Source organism: Tachypleus tridentatus, chromosome 1, assembly GCF_004210375.1.
Source record: "Tachypleus tridentatus isolate NWPU-2018 chromosome 1, ASM421037v1, whole genome shotgun sequence".
NCBI lineage: Eukaryota > Metazoa > Arthropoda > Merostomata > Xiphosura > Limulidae > Tachypleus > Tachypleus tridentatus.
Genome location: NC_134825.1, coordinates 96,963,792 through 96,982,426, shown reverse-complemented (window position 1 = coordinate 96,982,426; position 18,635 = coordinate 96,963,792). Strand labels below are relative to the sequence as shown.

Here is an 18,635-nt window from a genome sequence, read left to right as displayed (position 1 = left end):
GGACACTTGCCATAATGTTTATTGTTTTTGACAAAGTGTTATTGATTCTGACTACTGCAGTATGGTCCATTAAGAGATTTGATATCTATCTAATTATAGCATTATTAATGTTCAAGGAATGCTGTCTATATACTATCAAAAGCTTTGCAGACACCAGGAAAAACTCCTATAGTGACTTAATTATTGTTGAATGATTTAAAAGCTGATTCCACAAGTCATTTTAAATTATCTATGGTACATCTGTTTTTGTAAGAGGAGTTTTGTGTATTTGAAAGAAGGTTGTTTTCTTCACAGAAATAAAAGAGTTTTTTTTCACTATAATTCTTTTAACTAGTCTACTTAAACAACTAATTTAATTAAGTTGTTTGAAGTTGTCAGGGCTAGAGCTATTTACCACCAAGTGTTTGAGAACAACTGTAATAACTACTTTTTTCTGGGCATATGGAAAGTATCCTGTTAGTGGAGATAGTTTTATGAAATTGGTAAAATGACTAATTAGTGTATATGATGCTTTTTAAGAATAATGTTTCTGATACCATCATTTCTTGAACTTGAAATTTTTATGGTGGTTTTTAACTCACATTTAGAGACTTTTCAATTTAGAATATTGCTACCAACAAGTACATTGGTGTTTAAATTATTGGCTGTTTTAAATCTGGATGTTCCTTTATGCATTTGTCAACTATTTTTTGGTTAGGATTCCTGGAAGTAGTCCATTAAAAGATTCACTGTCTATAAATCAGTTTCAGCTGTAAGATTGTTGCATTTAATGTGGTAGAACATCTTATTATTGTTTTTCTCAGAAATTAGTGATTTCAAATTTTTCCAAAGATTTTAGGATTATCTTGTACATCATGATGACTATTGAAAACCTTTAAATCAGTCAGCTTCTTTATGTATTTTGATATTTCATTTTATTTGTGAATATGTTTTAGTGAAGTGTCGTATGTAGTTATCAGTAATTGCATAAGGCATCTATGTTCTAAGACAAGTGAATGTAATTCCAGAGTGAGTTTCCAGTGATTTCCATGGTGTCCTCTGGAGGTTGTTGGAACTACTTTTTTCCATAACTTTCATTATGGATAGTGCAAGTTCGTCAGCATATTTATCTAATTGCATTATATTTACTGTTTTTGTGATTTTTGATGTAATATGTTTTTGAGTATCTTGTGGTCCATCCAATTCTGGCAGAATGATTGAGAAGTGCAAATTATGCTAACTGACTATGAAGTGCTTCATAAAATAAGAACATATTTTCATGTACTAGGGTGATTCTTTATTTTGGATTTGCACTGCTGGCGAAGCAGTTGCAAGGTCATAAAGTGTGGCTCTGTACTCCTTGCCTCACTCTTTGGCAAACTTTTATGAGATCCTCATAGTTTCTCTAGTATGTCCAATGAGGTTGGAAGGAGATTTTTATTTTCCACCTAGTGAATTATTTCTCCTGTGGTAGAAGGACTTCAGTTCCACAGCTGTTTCATCTTATCCATATTGACTCTGCATCAAATATATCAATGGAAATCATTTACAGCAAGTCACTTCTCTCAGTGACAATTTTTGGAGTAGTTTGTGTTTTCATGGGAAAGTCAGATTGGTTAATTTTAAATATTTTTTCTGTATGATTCTATGTATTTTTGGTTTCTATCTGTGAATGTGTGATTCCATAGGGAATATGACTTCAAGTGACACCAATTTGGTTCATAGGGGAAATGTGTGAAGATTCAGATTTGAGAACAGTCTGGATACAGATCCTGAATATGTCATGGAGTTTGCCCAATTCTGAGAGAATGTCTTATGATTTTCGTCATAGTTATCCTACAATTATTGTTGATAATCCTGGTTGACAATGCAGTTTGTCTAAAGTGTAGCAATTACTGTTTTTCACTGATGTTACTAAATTTCCCTTTTATGTTTCTGCATCATGGTAACTTAATGTGTTTCCAAAATGATTTAAGATGTTGAGTACTTTTGGTGCAGGAATAAGTTGACTAATTAGATAAAAAAGTAGCTGGATGGAAGAAAACAGAAGGTTGTTATAAATGGAGTTCAGTCAAAATGGTTTAATGTCATGTGTTACCTCAGGGCTCAGTATTAGGACATTTTTCCTTCTTGATTTACTTCAATAACCTAGATGAAGGAGTGATCAATGAATTATTTAAACTCGATGATGATGTTAATACTTTAAGTTTGCTGGCAATGGGAAAGATGCTGCTGCATTATTAAAGGATTTAAATCATTTAGTGAGATGAGCAAATAAATTACAGATAGGTTTTTATTATAATAAATGCAAAATAATGCATGTAGCCTATCATAATTTGAATTATAAGTATAATTTAGATGGGAATAACCTTAAATTTAAAGAAAGGAATTTTGGTGTGATGGATGATCAGTCTCTTAACCCATCCAAGCATTGTACTCTTGTTATAGATAAGGCAAATAGGAATTTAGGTTATATCTCCAGAAATATTGAATATAAGTCTAAAGAGGTTACAATTTCATTATATGGGTTACTGATTAAGTCAGATTTGAAGCACTGTATTCAGTCTTTGGCTCCTTACCTGAGAAAGGACATTAAACTGTTGGAACCCCACTTTGAAATATCCCCTTGAAAAAAGGAAGAGTTAGAGGAGATTTGATTGAGATGTTTAAGATTGTTAACATAGTGTAGGTGGATCATCATCTCTCATACTTATGATAAGAATAGTAAGACTAGAGGACACAAATAAAAATTTTGGCAGGGTAGGAGTCTTCTTCAGCCTATTTATTGATAATGGTGGAAGAGCATAAATATCAAACACACTAGTTTACTACATTATATGTAGATGCAGGGAGCAGTTGTTGTGTTACAACTTTATATCACTATGAGTGCCTTCTTACTTTCTCAGTCCTCTAGTATTACACTGCCCCAATACTTAGCAGGATGATTGCCATGTTTGGATCCAGTATATTTGGTTATTCAAGAAAGTCAAATAAACTAGTACTCAGATATAGGGATAAAGCCTTGTGGACACCAACTATATTACCTTACCACACTTCTGGTGTGTTTTTTTATTTCTTCAGTACTTGGTAGCCAATAACTGTTTTATGTTATTTGTTTTTTCTTTTACTTATAGAGTCACAAGAAGTACTGTGAGATAGTTGTGCTTAAAAAGAAAAGTTTTCATAAGCAAGCAAAAGTTTAATTAGTCTTTAAAAGGAATAAAGTGTTTTGTTATTTAGATATTACTAAGACTTGACATTATCTGTAGGAGGCTATGATCCAGATAATCTATGTTGTGGTGAAATGGTGGCTACTAAAACAACATTTGCCTTCAACATCAAAACACATGAGTGGACAAGGAAAACTGATATGTTGTGTGCTCGAGCAAACCATGGACTAGTGGTTATAAAAGACAAACTTTATGCAATTGGAGGTAGAGACAGAAATGGAAGGTATCAAAGTAACTGAAAGATTAGTGTTGAATGTTTTGTCCTTAAAAATGACCATAGTCCATTTAAGTGATATACTGTGTGTGAATAAACAAGACACTTTTTATGGCAGCCTCAGAAAACTCCCTCAGAGTACTTCTATGAAGTATGAGATGTTTTCAAAAACAAAAGCATATTGGTGTCATAAACATTGAGATTTTTTATATATAACATAATATCTTAAGTTTTTAAAATATTTTAATAGTAAAACAATAAATAATCTTGAAGTACAATCATATTTTTATCTAATTGAAAACACCTTAGATGTGAAAATAAAAGGAGCCAAAAAAGGATTTAGTGTGTAGCCTAAAAGAATGAAATCAAAATTGATGGCAAAATTGGTAGTTACATTAATAGTACTGATAAGAATTTTATAGCAAATAGTTATTCATTAGACAACTATGATGTGTATTTTGTTTACTCACCATTATACCCCATATTGAAAAAACAACAAAAACAGCCTGGCTAACTAATAAATGAACATTTACTTCAAAATTCTTAGCAATGCTATAAGTGTCGCTATTTGTTAGCTGCTAATTTTAATTTCATCCCTTTAAGTCACGTACTGGATCCATTTTTGGCTGCACCTTTTGTTCTCACTGAAGGTGTTTTTAATTAGATATCATGACTTTCTGTCAATACACACCAACAAAAACTATAGTAAGTAAGAAAGTGATAGTCAGGAATAACCCACATTAGCTTTAGGATTGCAATCTTATTTTTCTGAATAGATTTTTACCTTACAAAACCAACTCTCTGAAACATTGTTAATAGCTTCCTTTATAGTAACATCATTGAATTTGTATAATAGTTTCTTGTCATTGCTACCATGCAATTGGTACAGCCATATCAAGCATTATTTTTATGTTAATATTGTGTGACCTTAAATGCTCTTTAATTAGGATGATTTCATAAAATTTAATAAATTTATATTGAAAAAAAAATAGCAACAAATAATCAATAATAACCATTTACCTGCATCATTCTTTTGAAAGCTTGAGCTAGAAACTGCTAATCCACTTTGCTTGGCCTAATCAATACTTATGTATCTACATATCCTTTCATTCACCTTACAGTTTTGCTGCTCCAAAGGACAAAAATTAAAAATGGTTCATTTTTAATATTAGGTGAAACTCTAGAATAGAAAAAAATGTTGGAGCCATATGCATAAAGTTATCCACTTGATGTTTTGAATAGGAGTGTGAAAAAATGTTTGTCAAATAACTTTACGCAAGTGGCCTATTTTTATAATTAATGAGACTCCTCGTTGTACATTGAAAAGATATCTCAGTGTACCAAACTTGAAAATCATCCATAATAGTTAAGTGTGTTTTTTATCAAATATGTTCTGTATTTTTGTGCAAAGAAGGAAAAAAAAAAAGAAACTCAATTAAAATTGGAGATGTTATATCTCATTTATTTCTTAATGGATTGCATTGAAATTTGGTATATGAAGTAAGAGCCCAGTAGGACACATCGACTGAAAATATGTGATAGTTTAGATTACCACTGTCTGAGACACAAAAGGAGGAAAATTTCTATAATACACAATGTGTCCTGCAGCAGATTGTTTGGCCTGATGATACCCTACTGTGTGTTTTGATTTGTACATTTATATCTGTATTTATATTCATTTATCAGCTTAAGATTAGAAGATAATTGGCATAAGAATATTTATATTTTTTTATTTCATCCTTTTCTGAGAACTTAATTACAGTCGCTTTCTAAAATGTGGTTATTCATCAATTTGTTCTTCCTCAAAGTATCATTCAGTACAAGTGTTGTGTATTTTGCACGAGGTAACTAGTATCTGTCGTTTCTAACATAAAAATAGTAAGAAGATTATTAACAAATTTTAGCAAAAGTGCTTCCAAAATATAAAACATCAAAGTCTGTGGATATATTTTTAATTATTTTGTATAACACAAAGAACCTATGAGGAGGTTAACATTAAACTTCTAAATTTATGTAGATACAAATACAAACTTTTGTGTTAAACAATCAAATTTTGTAAGGTTAAGAAAATTAATAGTAAAGCATGTGAAAGTTTTTGAAAAAAGGTATGAAATCAGAATTCCACCCTTATAAAGTGTAAAAAATTCACTAAAATTACAAACTTACCTTATACAAATACATGTTATATAAAAAGTAATTTCTTATTGACAGTTCTTTATTGATACTAACAAGTGGAATATTTCCAAAACTTAAATTTTACTTTTTTAGGGTTGTAGCATCTATGGAATCATACAACCCTAACACCGATGTATGGGAGGTAGAAAAACCAATGGGTTCTGTAAGGATGGGAATGGCTGTTGTAAATCAAAATGATGTTTTGTGGGTTCTTGGAGGCATGAGTTCTCTTCCTTCAAAACAAAAAACTCCTCCAGTGTTGGACAGTGTCTTACGTTTTGAAGTTTCAAATAAAAGGTGAGTTAAAAGTTTTAACATGTTAAAGAAGATATGCTAAATGTTTCATAATTTACCTATTATTTATACATTTCCTCAAATATCTTTAGTTTAACAATGAAATTAAACAGTGGAAATGTATAAATCTTGAACTTGATAAGTAAATTAGTTATATCATAAAAATTTTTGTAGATGTGTGCTTAATATAATCCACAAAATAATTAACCAGAATCAGTGTTGTTAGTAGTAAATTACTATGTGTACTATCTTAGCTATATCATTAGGACAGAAAATGAAATCATACAGTTAAAGAACAAAAATCAAACTGCAGTTGGATACATATTCATATTTTAAAGCTCTGTAACCCAAAATCATATCAACTTCAAGTAACCTTTAACTTTTTAAACAGAGTGAAGATTGACAGACATTCTACTAATAAAAAGATATGGGTTCTCAACCCAGTTCTCCTTCAGCTAAGTAAAAATGACCACTGTGATACAGTAGAACTGTTGAGATTTCCATTCTAATCTGGATGACATTAAAGCCTTGATTGATTCCTATCATCCAAGTATCTTTTTTCACAGGAAATATTTCTGAAACATGATAATACAATCACCTTTTGCCAGGTTTTGTTAAACCGAAATGAGAGACTGTGTGGTGGACAAAGCACAACGATCAAACTGCAGTTAGATACATATTCATATATGAAAGTTCTGTAACTCAAATTTCCATTACCTTGAAGCATACAAATTTCTCCCTCAAAAAGTCCAAGTTCAGCCAGTAATTTTTAGACAGTTTGGAAGTCAAAAGACCTCCTACTAATAAAGAAAAAATGATGTGGTCATAAACCAAAGGGTTCTCTACCCTTTGAGGCTGTCATCATCCATGTTTTCTTTGGTTGTACCATCACCGTTCGTTTTTTCTACCTGTCTCCAGATCTTCATACTCTCATTGAACAGTTTCCATCTCCCTTTTTATTCCTTGGAGACTTTAATGGACACAATACCCTCTATGGTGGTGCTAATATTGATGGTAGGGGTTGTTCCATGGATCATATGTTCTCGAATCACAACCTTTCTCTCTTTAATACTGGTTCTTATACTTATTTTTATGCACCTAGTCAGTCTTTCACTACCATTGATCTCTAACTGCTCCCCTTCACTTTTCTTTTGGTTTTTTTGGAGGGTTGTCAGTGACCCAAGGAGCAGTGCTTATTTTCTTCTTGTTTTGAGAGTGATTGGTCATAGTAAATATCATTTTACCCTTGTACCTCAGTGAAAGTTGGACCTAACGAACTGGTTTTCTTTCTCAAAATTTGATCCTGCTGTCATCTATCTGTCATCGATAAATAACTGCATGGAAGCAGTAACAAACTAATCATCCAAGCAGCTGCTCAGTCTATTCCTATGACTTCCACATTATCATACTGCTTTCTTTGCAGTATGCCATTAAACTTTGATTCTTACCACAGCATCCCACCTTCGGTTATGTCATTCTTCCTCAGAGGGCTATGCTCTTTTAGAATAGATGATCTTCCATTCTTCCCTTTGGTCCTTGTATCCAGCTGCAGCTGTCTGAGTTGATGTGTCACTGGATGATGTTGCTGTCACCACTGATCAGCCCATCCAACAGTGGCTTATTGCCATCTTCCTCTGTTACCTTTCTTTGAGTAATCTGAGGAAGGCAGATAATACCAATTAAAAGCACCATCTTTCCTTTGCCAAATATCTTTTGAACCATTCTTCCATTCCTATTTATGCATGACAGTTTGTAATTGGGTGACTTTGTGGGATCCACTATGGTATATTATGACTTGATGGCTGCTCACAGGATCCCCTCTACATTTTCTGCATTCACTGTTGAGTTGTATGCCATATCTCTTGCCCTACATTACATTGGAAGCAATGCAGTATACCCATTATACTTCCTTAGCTCTCTACTAACACTAGAATCAATTTGCATTAGTTTTCATCATATTCTCATCGATATTATAAAATTACTGGCCTATTTTTCTTTAGCTTCTGTTTCTGGATACCTGGCCATGTCAGTATTCATGGGAATGATCTTTCTGACACTAAGACTGCATCTGTCTGTTCTCGTGCCATCCCTGCATTGCCTGTCCCAGTTGACAGTCGACTTGGAGTGAGAAACATCATAAAAAGGTATTTCAGATCAAACCTTTTGTTGTTCTTTGGCCACCTTGTTTCTACGAAGATCAAAAAGAGGAATTTGTCCTAACTAGGCTACACGTTGGTCACAGTTTTTGACCAATTGTTTTCTTTTATTTGGCATTGATGCACAATTGTGCAGCCTATGTGACACTCAAATCACAACACCCCACATTTTATTGTTCTGTCATCATTATGACCATGAGCAATGGTACCACTTTCAACATGGGTTTGCCACTGATGCCAGAAAACGTCATTGGCGATGATGACAACTTTCTTGTGTTTTAAACTTTTTTGTGGGTCATTGGCCTATTTAATTCTATTTAGATCTTTGATCAGAATTTTGGACATTGTTATGTTTTGCCTTTTTACCAGTTGTTTGACACAGATAGCCTAATTGCTTTGTGCCAATAAATCCCAACCAGCCACCAAGTCATTCTACATTACTGGTTGAAATAAGCCCATATATGGGCTGTTGGGCCACTTTCTTCCCTGCATCTGGTTCTACATCTTTTCATGGACACATTCCTTTGCAGATAGAAAGTACTGAGTCTGTCACTGGGGAATTTCAGGTCATTGATCTGGAGTTGAAAGCAATTTCATGTCACTGTTTTCATATTTCTGTCCATATACTGGACCTTATGTCACCTCCTTCTCACCCAACATTATCTGGGGATAATTCCTTTAAATATTTCTATGGTTATGGCACATATCATCCACAAAGGGGATATCTAGGCCAAAGATCTATATTTTTGCATATTGCATCTCTTATTCTGGACCCACACCCTTCACATTTACCTTATAGCATGTCATGCGCAGCATGCATCAATCTGGTTCTGGATCATCTTCTGTGTCCCAGCCATGGAGTGGCTCATTAGATCACTTGTAGGGTTCTCCCCACAGGGATGCCTTTGCTACAAGCTTTACAACCAAGTGTACTCTATTTTGATCATATAATTATCTTTAGGTGTACCCATCCATCTGATTACATCATTGGGTGATTTCCTTTGTTTAGTCTGCCTGATTGCTTCATCTTTGACAACTCAGTCTTGATTATTAAAGTTGCATTAACTACTTCTCCCCCAATTCCTCATTCACTATTTCCTCTACTCTTCATCAACTTCAATCACTTCCTATATCCTAACCTTCATATTCTACCTTTTCATACCTGATCTTTGGGGAAAAAATTTGATTTCACATGTCGTGTCACTGCCTTGTTAGTTAGTTCCACCTGTTCATCTTCCATAGAAGTGCACCTCTGCAAGTGGAACTTATTTTACAGTTTGTTTACTTCCCATTAAGAAGCCTAATGTGTCTTGTTTGGTGGAAACTTTTCACCTGGATCTTCAAAAGGGATTTACTTACCATTGTCATTTCACTTAAGCTTTAACAGTCTACTTGTTTTCCCCTTTACCTGGATTATTCCTTTTCCCAAAGAATTTGGAAGCTCAGGAGGTCTCTTTATCCTTTCTCTTATTTTCTTTCCATCTGTTTCCATTTTTACCCTTGACAGAATCCAGTTAGACTTTTGTCTCCTATCAGAGCTATTCATTCTTATATAGCCCATATTTATCTTTTTGGGGGTATTGATTGACGACTATTGATCACCAAGTTACCTTTCTCCTGTTATGATCACTTACCTTCTACCCTTACTACTTGGGACCATTTTGTGTTTCTATTGGACTATTCTTCCCTACCTCCTTCCTTCTGCCATTGTTCCAGTAATCACTCCATCAGATCTGACACCTCACTCTTTTCTTTTTTCTTTGTCTTCATTATTCAGTGGAGAAGATTCTGTAATCCAACATATGGACCATTTCCAGTACATTCATCTCCTACTATCTCCATCATTTCACGGTTTCCTCTTTATCAGGGTTTTGTCTACCACCTGTAACTATAATTCAGACTTTGGTGTAACTGTGATTTGTAAGTTTTTTATTCATACTTGCTTTTTTTCAGGGCCTTTACCTACTTTTTGCCACATGGATCCAGCTCACTGATGAGTGGTGCCTAAGCAGATATTCTTTAAATCTTGGAGAAACAGGTTCAGTATATCAGCGTTGCACACATTGTGGCTTACTTATGATTGAAGCTTAGTTTTTTATGGGCATCCACACTTACAATTCTTTTATTCCATCTGATAAATAGCTTAATTTTCTTCCAGTTCAATGGTTTTCCAACTGTGGAGCTCTTTAGATTCTAGCAACTCATTAGTGCCTAATACCAAATCACCCAAACTAAACAGCAGATGTGTTATTTGATTCTAAATCCAAGATTTCTCAGAAGCTATTTGATAAAACTATATAAGGAAGAGATCTAAGGATTTTGATAAACTTCTGTAGAATGGAGGCAAATTTATTTCATCTCACTACTTCATACTTTTCAGTATAAGTTTAATGCATTGAGCATCTAGGACCTTGCCCATACAATGGGCTCACTGAACATTCAATTAAATAAATTATGGTTTGTAAAACCACAAAAGTAGAGACAAGTATGAATTATTATTATTGTGATTATTAATCTCAAGTATTACCTGGGCCTAGGGCTCTACTGAACCTTAATTGGACCTTGATGCTAGTTATATAAAAGAATATAATATATTATTATAATATAATATAATATATCTTGTGTTATGCATAATGTTTGAATAAAGGTGGTGGTGGTGTTATTTTGTATTTTATAGTGCAAATGTTTAGTCATTCATCACATACAACTACAGGGATAGTATTATTAAAGATGCAAGCTTCTCTCTTGTGGTGAATTATAATTAATGTCAAACACTTGCTTATATTCCCTTGAACAATGCATTGCATGATGAACCAATATAGCATTATTTGTTTTTAATATGTAGGCATTTGTTGACATTCATCCATACATATTGCTCATAATAACCACAAAGCATAAATAAGAATATATTACATAAACTAGTAATTTTAGGATCAAATTTGTTTCCATCAAGGTTTACAACTCAAACTGATTCCATAATGCTCGTTGACATTGTGATTAGTTCTGTACAATGTTTTTTATTCACTTGATCTTTTCAGAGTAATGTGAAAGTATTGAAAAGAGGTGACACTCATGTACGTAGAGCAGCATATAGTGGTGAAATATAAAGAAAAAGAATAAGGGGAGTATGACAGCTGTCCACATAACACCATACAGAAAATACCATGTATTTTGCATGTGTTTGTTCTTAGAAGACCCAATTCAGCTAATTGTGCCTGGATACAAAATCAAAAAGGAGCAATAGCAGACTGCCTATTCTGAAAAAGCATAGCCCACTGAGGAAGGAAAACACAACCCCAGATGGGATGCTGTGGAAAGAATTGAAGTTTTGAAGCATACTGTAAAGACAGTTGCAAAGACAGAAGCATAAAGGAAGTTCATGAGACTAGGTGTACAAACTCTAGACTGGAGAAGTGTGGAAAACTCTAGTGCAGAGTCAAAGCTCTAGATGGTGAACTGGGTCCAACATCCTCAGGGCAAAAATTCTGGCAGAGCCATAGACCAGAGCCCCCATAGTCCAGTTCTGATTGAATGAGAGCATGATAGATTGTTAGCATAGAACATTGATCCACTTCCCAAGAAGTGGAAGAGAGGACATGGAGGATGCGCAGTGGCCTTGCACACTTGATGCACAGCTACTTGGTGTGTGGTTGGAAAGTCAGTTTACAGTCAAATATAAGTCCCAAGAATTTTGCCTCAGGGACCACAGGAAGCACAACTTCATTGAGACAGGGCTCAGGATGAGGGTGAATACCTCATTAGTGGCAAAAGTACATGCAGACGGTTTTAAAGAGAGAGAAGGTAAAACCATTTGCTGTGGTTCACGTTAGTAAACGAGAGCAGTGGCATAGAGTCCATTTACAACTGTAGGAGGGAGTTGTCCAGTGTGATACTCAAGACACAGTCCTGAAGGACTCCAACTTTCTGTTGGAAAGAACGAAAGAGTGTCAAACACAAACAAACTTGGAATTGCTACCATTAAAAAAATTAATAAAAATGGGCAAATAGCCATGCAACCCATATGAGTGGAGGTCTTGCAAAATTCCATACCTCCGCATAGTATTGTAAGCTCTCTCAAGGTCTAAGAAAACAGAAACAAGATGTTGTCACTTGAGAAAGGCTTCCCTGATGGATGTTTCAAGTTGAATCAGGTGATCCACAGTGAAGTGCTGTTGTTTAAACTCACACTGTGTGGACAAGAGGAGGCTGTTTAATTCAAGGAACCAAACAGGACGAGCATTAACCAGATCTGAGATCTTAAAAAGACAGCCCATCAAAGCAATTGGAAGATAGTTTGAAGGAATCTTGGGATCCTTCCCAGGCTTAGAGAAAGGTAGGACAATAGCCTGGAACAAGGCATTAGAAAAAAACATTCTCTTGCCAAATCCAGTTAAAAAACAACCTGAAGAGTAGCAAAAGGGAGATGGCGCAGCATTGCATAGCGAATATCATCAGGTCCGACCATTGTACTGCCAGACTGAAGAAAAGCAAGCTTGAGTTCCATCACTGTAAAGGAGCGATTATAATGATAGGAAAATCACCACTGCCCCATAGGTTACTTTCAACCCTTCAAGAAAAATAAGAGAAAATTGAAGGAGAGCAGATTGAGAGACCAACAGCAGTAAAATAAGTGCTGCATGAAAATAAGTACCAGTATTGAAGAGAGAAAGGTTGCAGTCCAAGAGTATACACTGTATGGAAAAAACCCTCCCATCAATATCAGCACCACCCCAGGAGCTAGGTAAAGACAACAAACACTGATGGTTCAACTCATTGAAACATGGATAGCTATGGCCTCCAAGGGTGTATCAAGTGGCAAAGACAGGGCATGCTCATGCTGATCGACCAGCAGTGCCATTCATCCAATACGCAACCCATCATTTCTGCACAAATAAAACTGATGAAAGGTGACTGCATTAGCAGGTTTCAGAAACGTTTCCTGAAAGGAGAGAAATACAGTATGGTAAGAATCAATCAAATCCTTGATATCATCTATATTAGAACAAAAACCCCAGTAGTTCCACTGTATCAAAGTGGCCACTTTAATTTATGTGAAGCAGAGAGATCTGTCAGCACTCCTATTGTGGCAGTGGACTGGAGTGCATCAGCATATGTCAGAGATGGAGTAGTATGTCTGGGTAGAAGTTATTGTTCACAGTCTTCAAGCATTGCACCTCTTTCTCTTTCATCCACTTTGGGCAAAAGACTAGAGTAAGAGGGGTGCGAACCACTACAGTTAACATAGTGTAGTTCCAGTTTTCACTCGTAGGCATCACGGCTTTTGCCATCACAACAAGCACATGTTAAAGAACCATGACATGATGTCTCTGAGTGACTGAACTGGTACTTGAAACATCTGAGAGAGTTGGGAATGTATGGCCATACCTTACAGTTCAGATAACCTGCTTTGACTGTGGCAGGTGGATGTAGTGATGTAAACATCAAAATCAGAACATTAGTAGGCATCAAAATTATGTCTTTGTGAGTGGAAATTTGGTGTATTGAAATGCCTTGGTTAGAAAAACCAACAAGATCTCCAACTCAGGAATGTTCTTCAAGTCCCTCTCAACAATAACTCCTGTTGAAGAATTCAGAGTAGAGTGGGGAGTAACCTCAACGGGTATATTTCCAATATTCTTCAAATTCTGGAGGAGTTTGGTGCATTGTGGTAAAGTAAAGATGTTTCCATCAAGATGTCTCCTGAGCACAGCTTCCTTACTGACTTGGGGGAGCCAGCAAGGCTTTTGAATGAAAAAGGGGGACATCTGCCTTAAAGATTTCTTAGGCAATGAATTCAGAATGAGAAATTGAGGTGTTAAACTAATTTTGATGTTGACTGTATAACAGAGTCACCCATCCATGGTTGTTTTCCGATTATCTGTTTTATTTTTTCGTTCATGAATGGGGGTATCCATAATAACATAAGAACATTTCAGTGCCCACTGTCCCTACTCACCACAGAGCCCTAAGAGTGGACACACTGCAATACCAGGGTTTTGTGAGCACTGTGCCCCAAACACCAGCATCAGACATAATGTCCACAGTACCTGTTAAAAATGTTCAACACTGGTACTTGGTTGACCCTAGCCAAGTGAACCAGTCAAATGGCCCTGGGGTCCACCATGTACAGGAATCCATCCCAAAGGGTTGAATAAAGAATTCTCAGGAACCCATAAAGTGTCATTTTGTATTTTGATACTTCATACTAATGTTGACATCATAGTGCCATGTGCATCTGGGAACCATCACAATTGCCAGAACAGCATTTATCAACGGTTAAGTACATTTGAATATGAGGCTCTGGTTGACATGTTGCACCAATCATACTCTAATTATGAAAGGATTCCTGGTTAACCATGAATACATTTATGCTCTAGCAATGATGGCAGCTATCTCCCAACAGACCAGTATGGTTGGGCTGGAAGACAGTGTTCACCCATTACTACTTGTTTCTCTTTCTCTCTTTCATTGTTTTAGTAAGTGGTCTATCCAGTAGGAACTTCAAGATTACTGGCTGCAGGTCAACATGATTAAGTGTACAGATTGCCCTAGGAAGTCTGAGCGTAGTCAAAACTGGTTCCCCATATTGGATGTTAGTTTTACTGATCTGAAAAAAATCAACTAACATTATCACTGGTAATGGATGGACCAGCTTGCAGCTGCTTGTCTTGGTGAGTAAGAAAAGCATACATTTCTGGAATACTTCACAAGGTACTTGTGCACTTTTTGATCTTCCCTTCAGATCAGTTCAGCTCTCCTTTTCTTTGCTACAGAATTTGTCTTATCAAAGATACATTTCTTAAGTGATGATTAAATATTTTGGTGCACAATATCAAAATGACCTGGAGCATAAGTGTCACCAGTTGACTACCATTTGTACAATAACTAGATTCTGGTGTTAGTTTTGTCAGTGGAATAAATACAAAACAAAATATAGTTTTATAGGACTTCATATTATTAAGTACATTTTTTCTGTACCTTTTAGAAATTAAATCAAATTTTACAACAAATTTTTAGGTGGTACCAATGCAAACCTCTTCGTTTTCCCCGGACTTTTTGTTCTGCAGTAGTTGCAATGGAACAGCTCTGGTTGTGTAATGGTGCTGCAGCTTCAAGTGATGAGAAGAACTTTCTTGTCAGCACATCTGTTATTGATGTTTTAGATGCCAACAGCCAAGATTGGGAACAAAAGATGTGTATGTCATTTCCTCGTCATTCAGCTGCAACAGTTATAGTTGGTATGTTTTTAGTTGTTTTCTTTATGTAAGTGCTTTAAACACTAAAATTATCACTGTATACAAAATAATGTAAGCCTTAGTAAATTAATTTAGAAGGTGCTATTCTGTTGTTGTCATTAATGTTTTGATCTTTACTGGAATTATATTATACATATATATTCACACCCCAAAACCTCAATAAATTCAAATCTTAAAAAAAATGCATTCAATTAATTACTTGCATTTTAAAATAATATTTTTTATATAGTAATTATGTTATTTGAAATTAAAAATTAATATAAATTGTGGATATGCTACTTCATTTTGAAGAAATTTTCATTAAAAAAAATTTGAATATAAATAAAACTGTCAATTGTTTTATTCCTAAATGAGTTAATTGTTATTTTACAGAATCTTGTTTGTACATCATTGGTGGTATGAATAGTCATAAACTGGATGCTCTTACAAGAAATGAGCTGTATATCCTGGATGAAGACATTTCCTACACTATTCGAGAGCTTCCTGTCCCACTCACTGGAATTTCTGCATTATCACTCCCTTCAAAGATCTCAAAATTCAGGACTGAAAGTCTAAGTTGTATGATTCGCTACAAACAGGAGAATTAAAATATACCAGTTTCAGTGTTGCTAACATTGTATTTATGGAGATAGATTCATTCAAAATTTTATTTTTATGTCAACTTGGTTTGTGTATATACTTATGAATGTCTATTATCAAACATTCCATTGTCAAATATATATTAAAATATAACTTGAGCATCTCAGTTACTTAACAGTTACTTGTAATTTGTCCTATCACAGAAGAAATTTTGTAGTTTCTTTCTTTATATGAAAAATTACACTTCAATAAGTCATATATGTGTCATAAAGGTATATGAGAAACTGAATTTGTATGTGATATGAATAAATAGTTTCACTACTCTAGTATTTCTTTACAACTGCCTTTCAATTTCAATTCAGGCCAGATATAACCTTGTGGTTAACATATTGTGCTGCTGAACATACTTTGCATGGTCATTTTTGGGAATATCATAAAAGTGAAAGTGAATCATGTTATTTATTTCAAAGAGCCAGGCACTGTCATACTGGTGACAAGTGGTGATAGTTGGTTCCCTTTTTAAGTTATTAGTAGTTTAAAATTAGGGACAGCTATACCTAAAAACTAGGTTTGTCTAAACTGGCAGTTTAACTCGAGTGTACCTAAGATACCGTTCAGGTTGGAAACACCAAATACTCAATTCTGTGTAAGCGACCGAACATTAGACATTAGCGTTAAATCGCGTTTTGTGCTCTTTAAAATACACTTTTTAAGAATTCGTAAAGCCTAACAAAGAAAATTTACTTGAAACATTCAAATGAAGATGATGTTGATAAGCGCAAAACTGCACATAGGGAATATGCGCTGTTTTCAATGCCAGGAATCGAACCCGAATTTTAGCGTTATAAACCATTGAACTTACTGCTGAGCCAACGGGAGAGAAACGTTCTATTTATATTTTAACTGTACGTTGTCATTTTAAAGTTACATTGTGAATGCCATAATAATGTCACTACTGAAGTATTTATTGATATTCAACTTAAGCATCTTGTACCCCAATGAATTAAATTAATAATCCGATTCAAAATACAATGAATTAAAACTAGAGGACAATGACATATATATATATATATATAGTAACACATTAATTCATAAATTATTTTGTAAAAAAACTTAATCAAAACGAAAAATTGTAATTCAAAATGAACAAATTTTTGATAACTAAATTACTGAGTTTTCTAGAAATAAAAATTTTAACCTATAAAGCAACCATGATCGTAGAAAAACCCTTAAGTTCGATAAGTCTTAATAAAATAATGACAGAAACATTATAACCAGTGCGATTTCGAAAAGTGGACCTTTCTTCTGTGGCAAACTGTGTGAAGCTTATAATTGCTCGCATTACTTATTTTAAAATATTTACATATTTAATATAAGTAAAATAAAACATAAAACTGTTGTTTAAAGACCCGGCATGACCAAGCGTGTTAAGGCGTGCGACTCGTAATCTGAGGGTCGCGGGTTCGCATCCCCGTCGCGCCAAACATGCTCGCCCTTTCAGCCGTGGGGGCGTTATAATGTGACGGTCAATCCCACTATTCGTTGGTAAATGAATAGCCCGTAGCCCAAGAGTTGGCGGTGGGTGGTGATGACTAGCTGCCTTCCCTCTAGTCTTACACTGCTAAATTAGGGACGGCTAGCGCAGATAGCCCTGGTGTAACTTTGTGCGAAATTCAAAACAAACCAATCACATTAATGGTTTATAACAGAGCATTTACTACATATTTGTTTACACTGCATAAATATTGCTGCAGAACCAACATTATAATCGAAGGAAGTAAGAAAAATTTAATATAGTCACTTAAAAAAAAAAATTTTTTTTTTGAGGCGACGAATTTAATAATATACTTGAATTTACATGTCAGTTTTACAATGCACTAAGAAACATATTTTAAAACATATATTAATGTAATTACAAAATGATTTTCGAAATCCAGGGATTGCTTATGAAAATGTATTTTATATTGTTTGTTTGTTTTGGAATTTCGCATAAGATTCGTGTAAGATTAAGTAAAATTTTCATCACAACAGATTGAACAGAGCATGAAATTCGAAAATATTATTCCCAAGCGTAAACTCCTGTGATCTAGATCTGGCAGGCAATTTGTAGCTTGTATTTGTTTGTTTGTTTTTGAAATTTGCACAAAGGTACTCGAGGGCTATCTGTGCTAGTCGTCCCTAATTTAGCAGTGTAAGACCAGAGGGAAGGCAGTTGCTATCTGTGCTAGTCGTCCCTAATTTAGCAGTGTAAGACCAGAGGGAAGGCAGTTAGTCATCACCACCCATCGCCAACTCTTGGGCTACTCTTTTACCAACGAATAGTGGGATTGACCGTCACATTATAACGCCCCCACGGCTGGGAGGGCGAGCATGTTTGGCGCGACGCGGGCTCGAACCCGCGATTCTTGGATTACGAGTCGCACGCCTTACGCGCTTGGCCATGCAGGCTGTGATGAAGTAACGAGTTCCCAGTTTAACAAGTCAAGCATGATACATAGCAAACTGAAAAAGAATCGTAAGCTGGGCATTAGATTAACGATTAGTCATACCTGAGAATGACTTTAATTTACATATTTTAAATTACTTAAATTTACTTTTATGTATTTTACACAGGAAGGCACCTTTTCAGAGCAGAGATCATGAGATCCAACAATGCAAGGCAAAACTATTTAGTTGTGGGGGAAAACGGGAGTACCCCGAGAAGACTCACTTTCAGGATCAGGGTGCCGAATAAAATATCCTGACCGTGCCC

At 35.0% G+C, this 18,635-nt stretch overlaps 1 protein-coding gene and 1 long non-coding RNA gene across 4 annotated transcripts in view; one reads left to right on the top strand and one right to left on the bottom strand.

Annotated features, from left to right (window-relative positions):
• LOC143256523 (beta-scruin-like) overlaps positions 1-16,143 on the top strand; it is a 138,248-nt gene extending 122,105 nt beyond the window's left edge. Inside the window, exons 14-17 of one of the 3 annotated variants that reach the window (XM_076513875.1) lie at positions 3,249-3,432; positions 5,692-5,895; positions 15,066-15,286; positions 15,677-16,143. In XM_076513875.1, coding sequence (XP_076369990.1) covers positions 3,249-3,432; positions 5,692-5,895; positions 15,066-15,286; positions 15,677-15,891 — 824 coding nt within the window. In that variant the 3' untranslated portion in view covers positions 15,892-16,143. Of the gene's footprint in view, positions 1-3,248; positions 3,433-5,691; positions 5,896-10,001; positions 10,087-15,065; positions 15,287-15,676 lie in introns of those variants that run through there. The other 2 variants (XM_076513868.1, XM_076513885.1) reach the window with 2 other exon arrangements.
• LOC143256540 (uncharacterized) lies at positions 15,130-17,190 on the bottom strand. The gene is made up of 3 exons (XR_013031396.1): positions 17,082-17,190; positions 15,732-15,872; positions 15,130-15,268 (listed from the first exon to the last, which is right to left on the bottom strand). It is a non-coding gene; the product is annotated as an uncharacterized LOC143256540 (long non-coding RNA).
• Between the last annotated feature and the right edge of the window lie 1,445 nt (positions 17,191-18,635).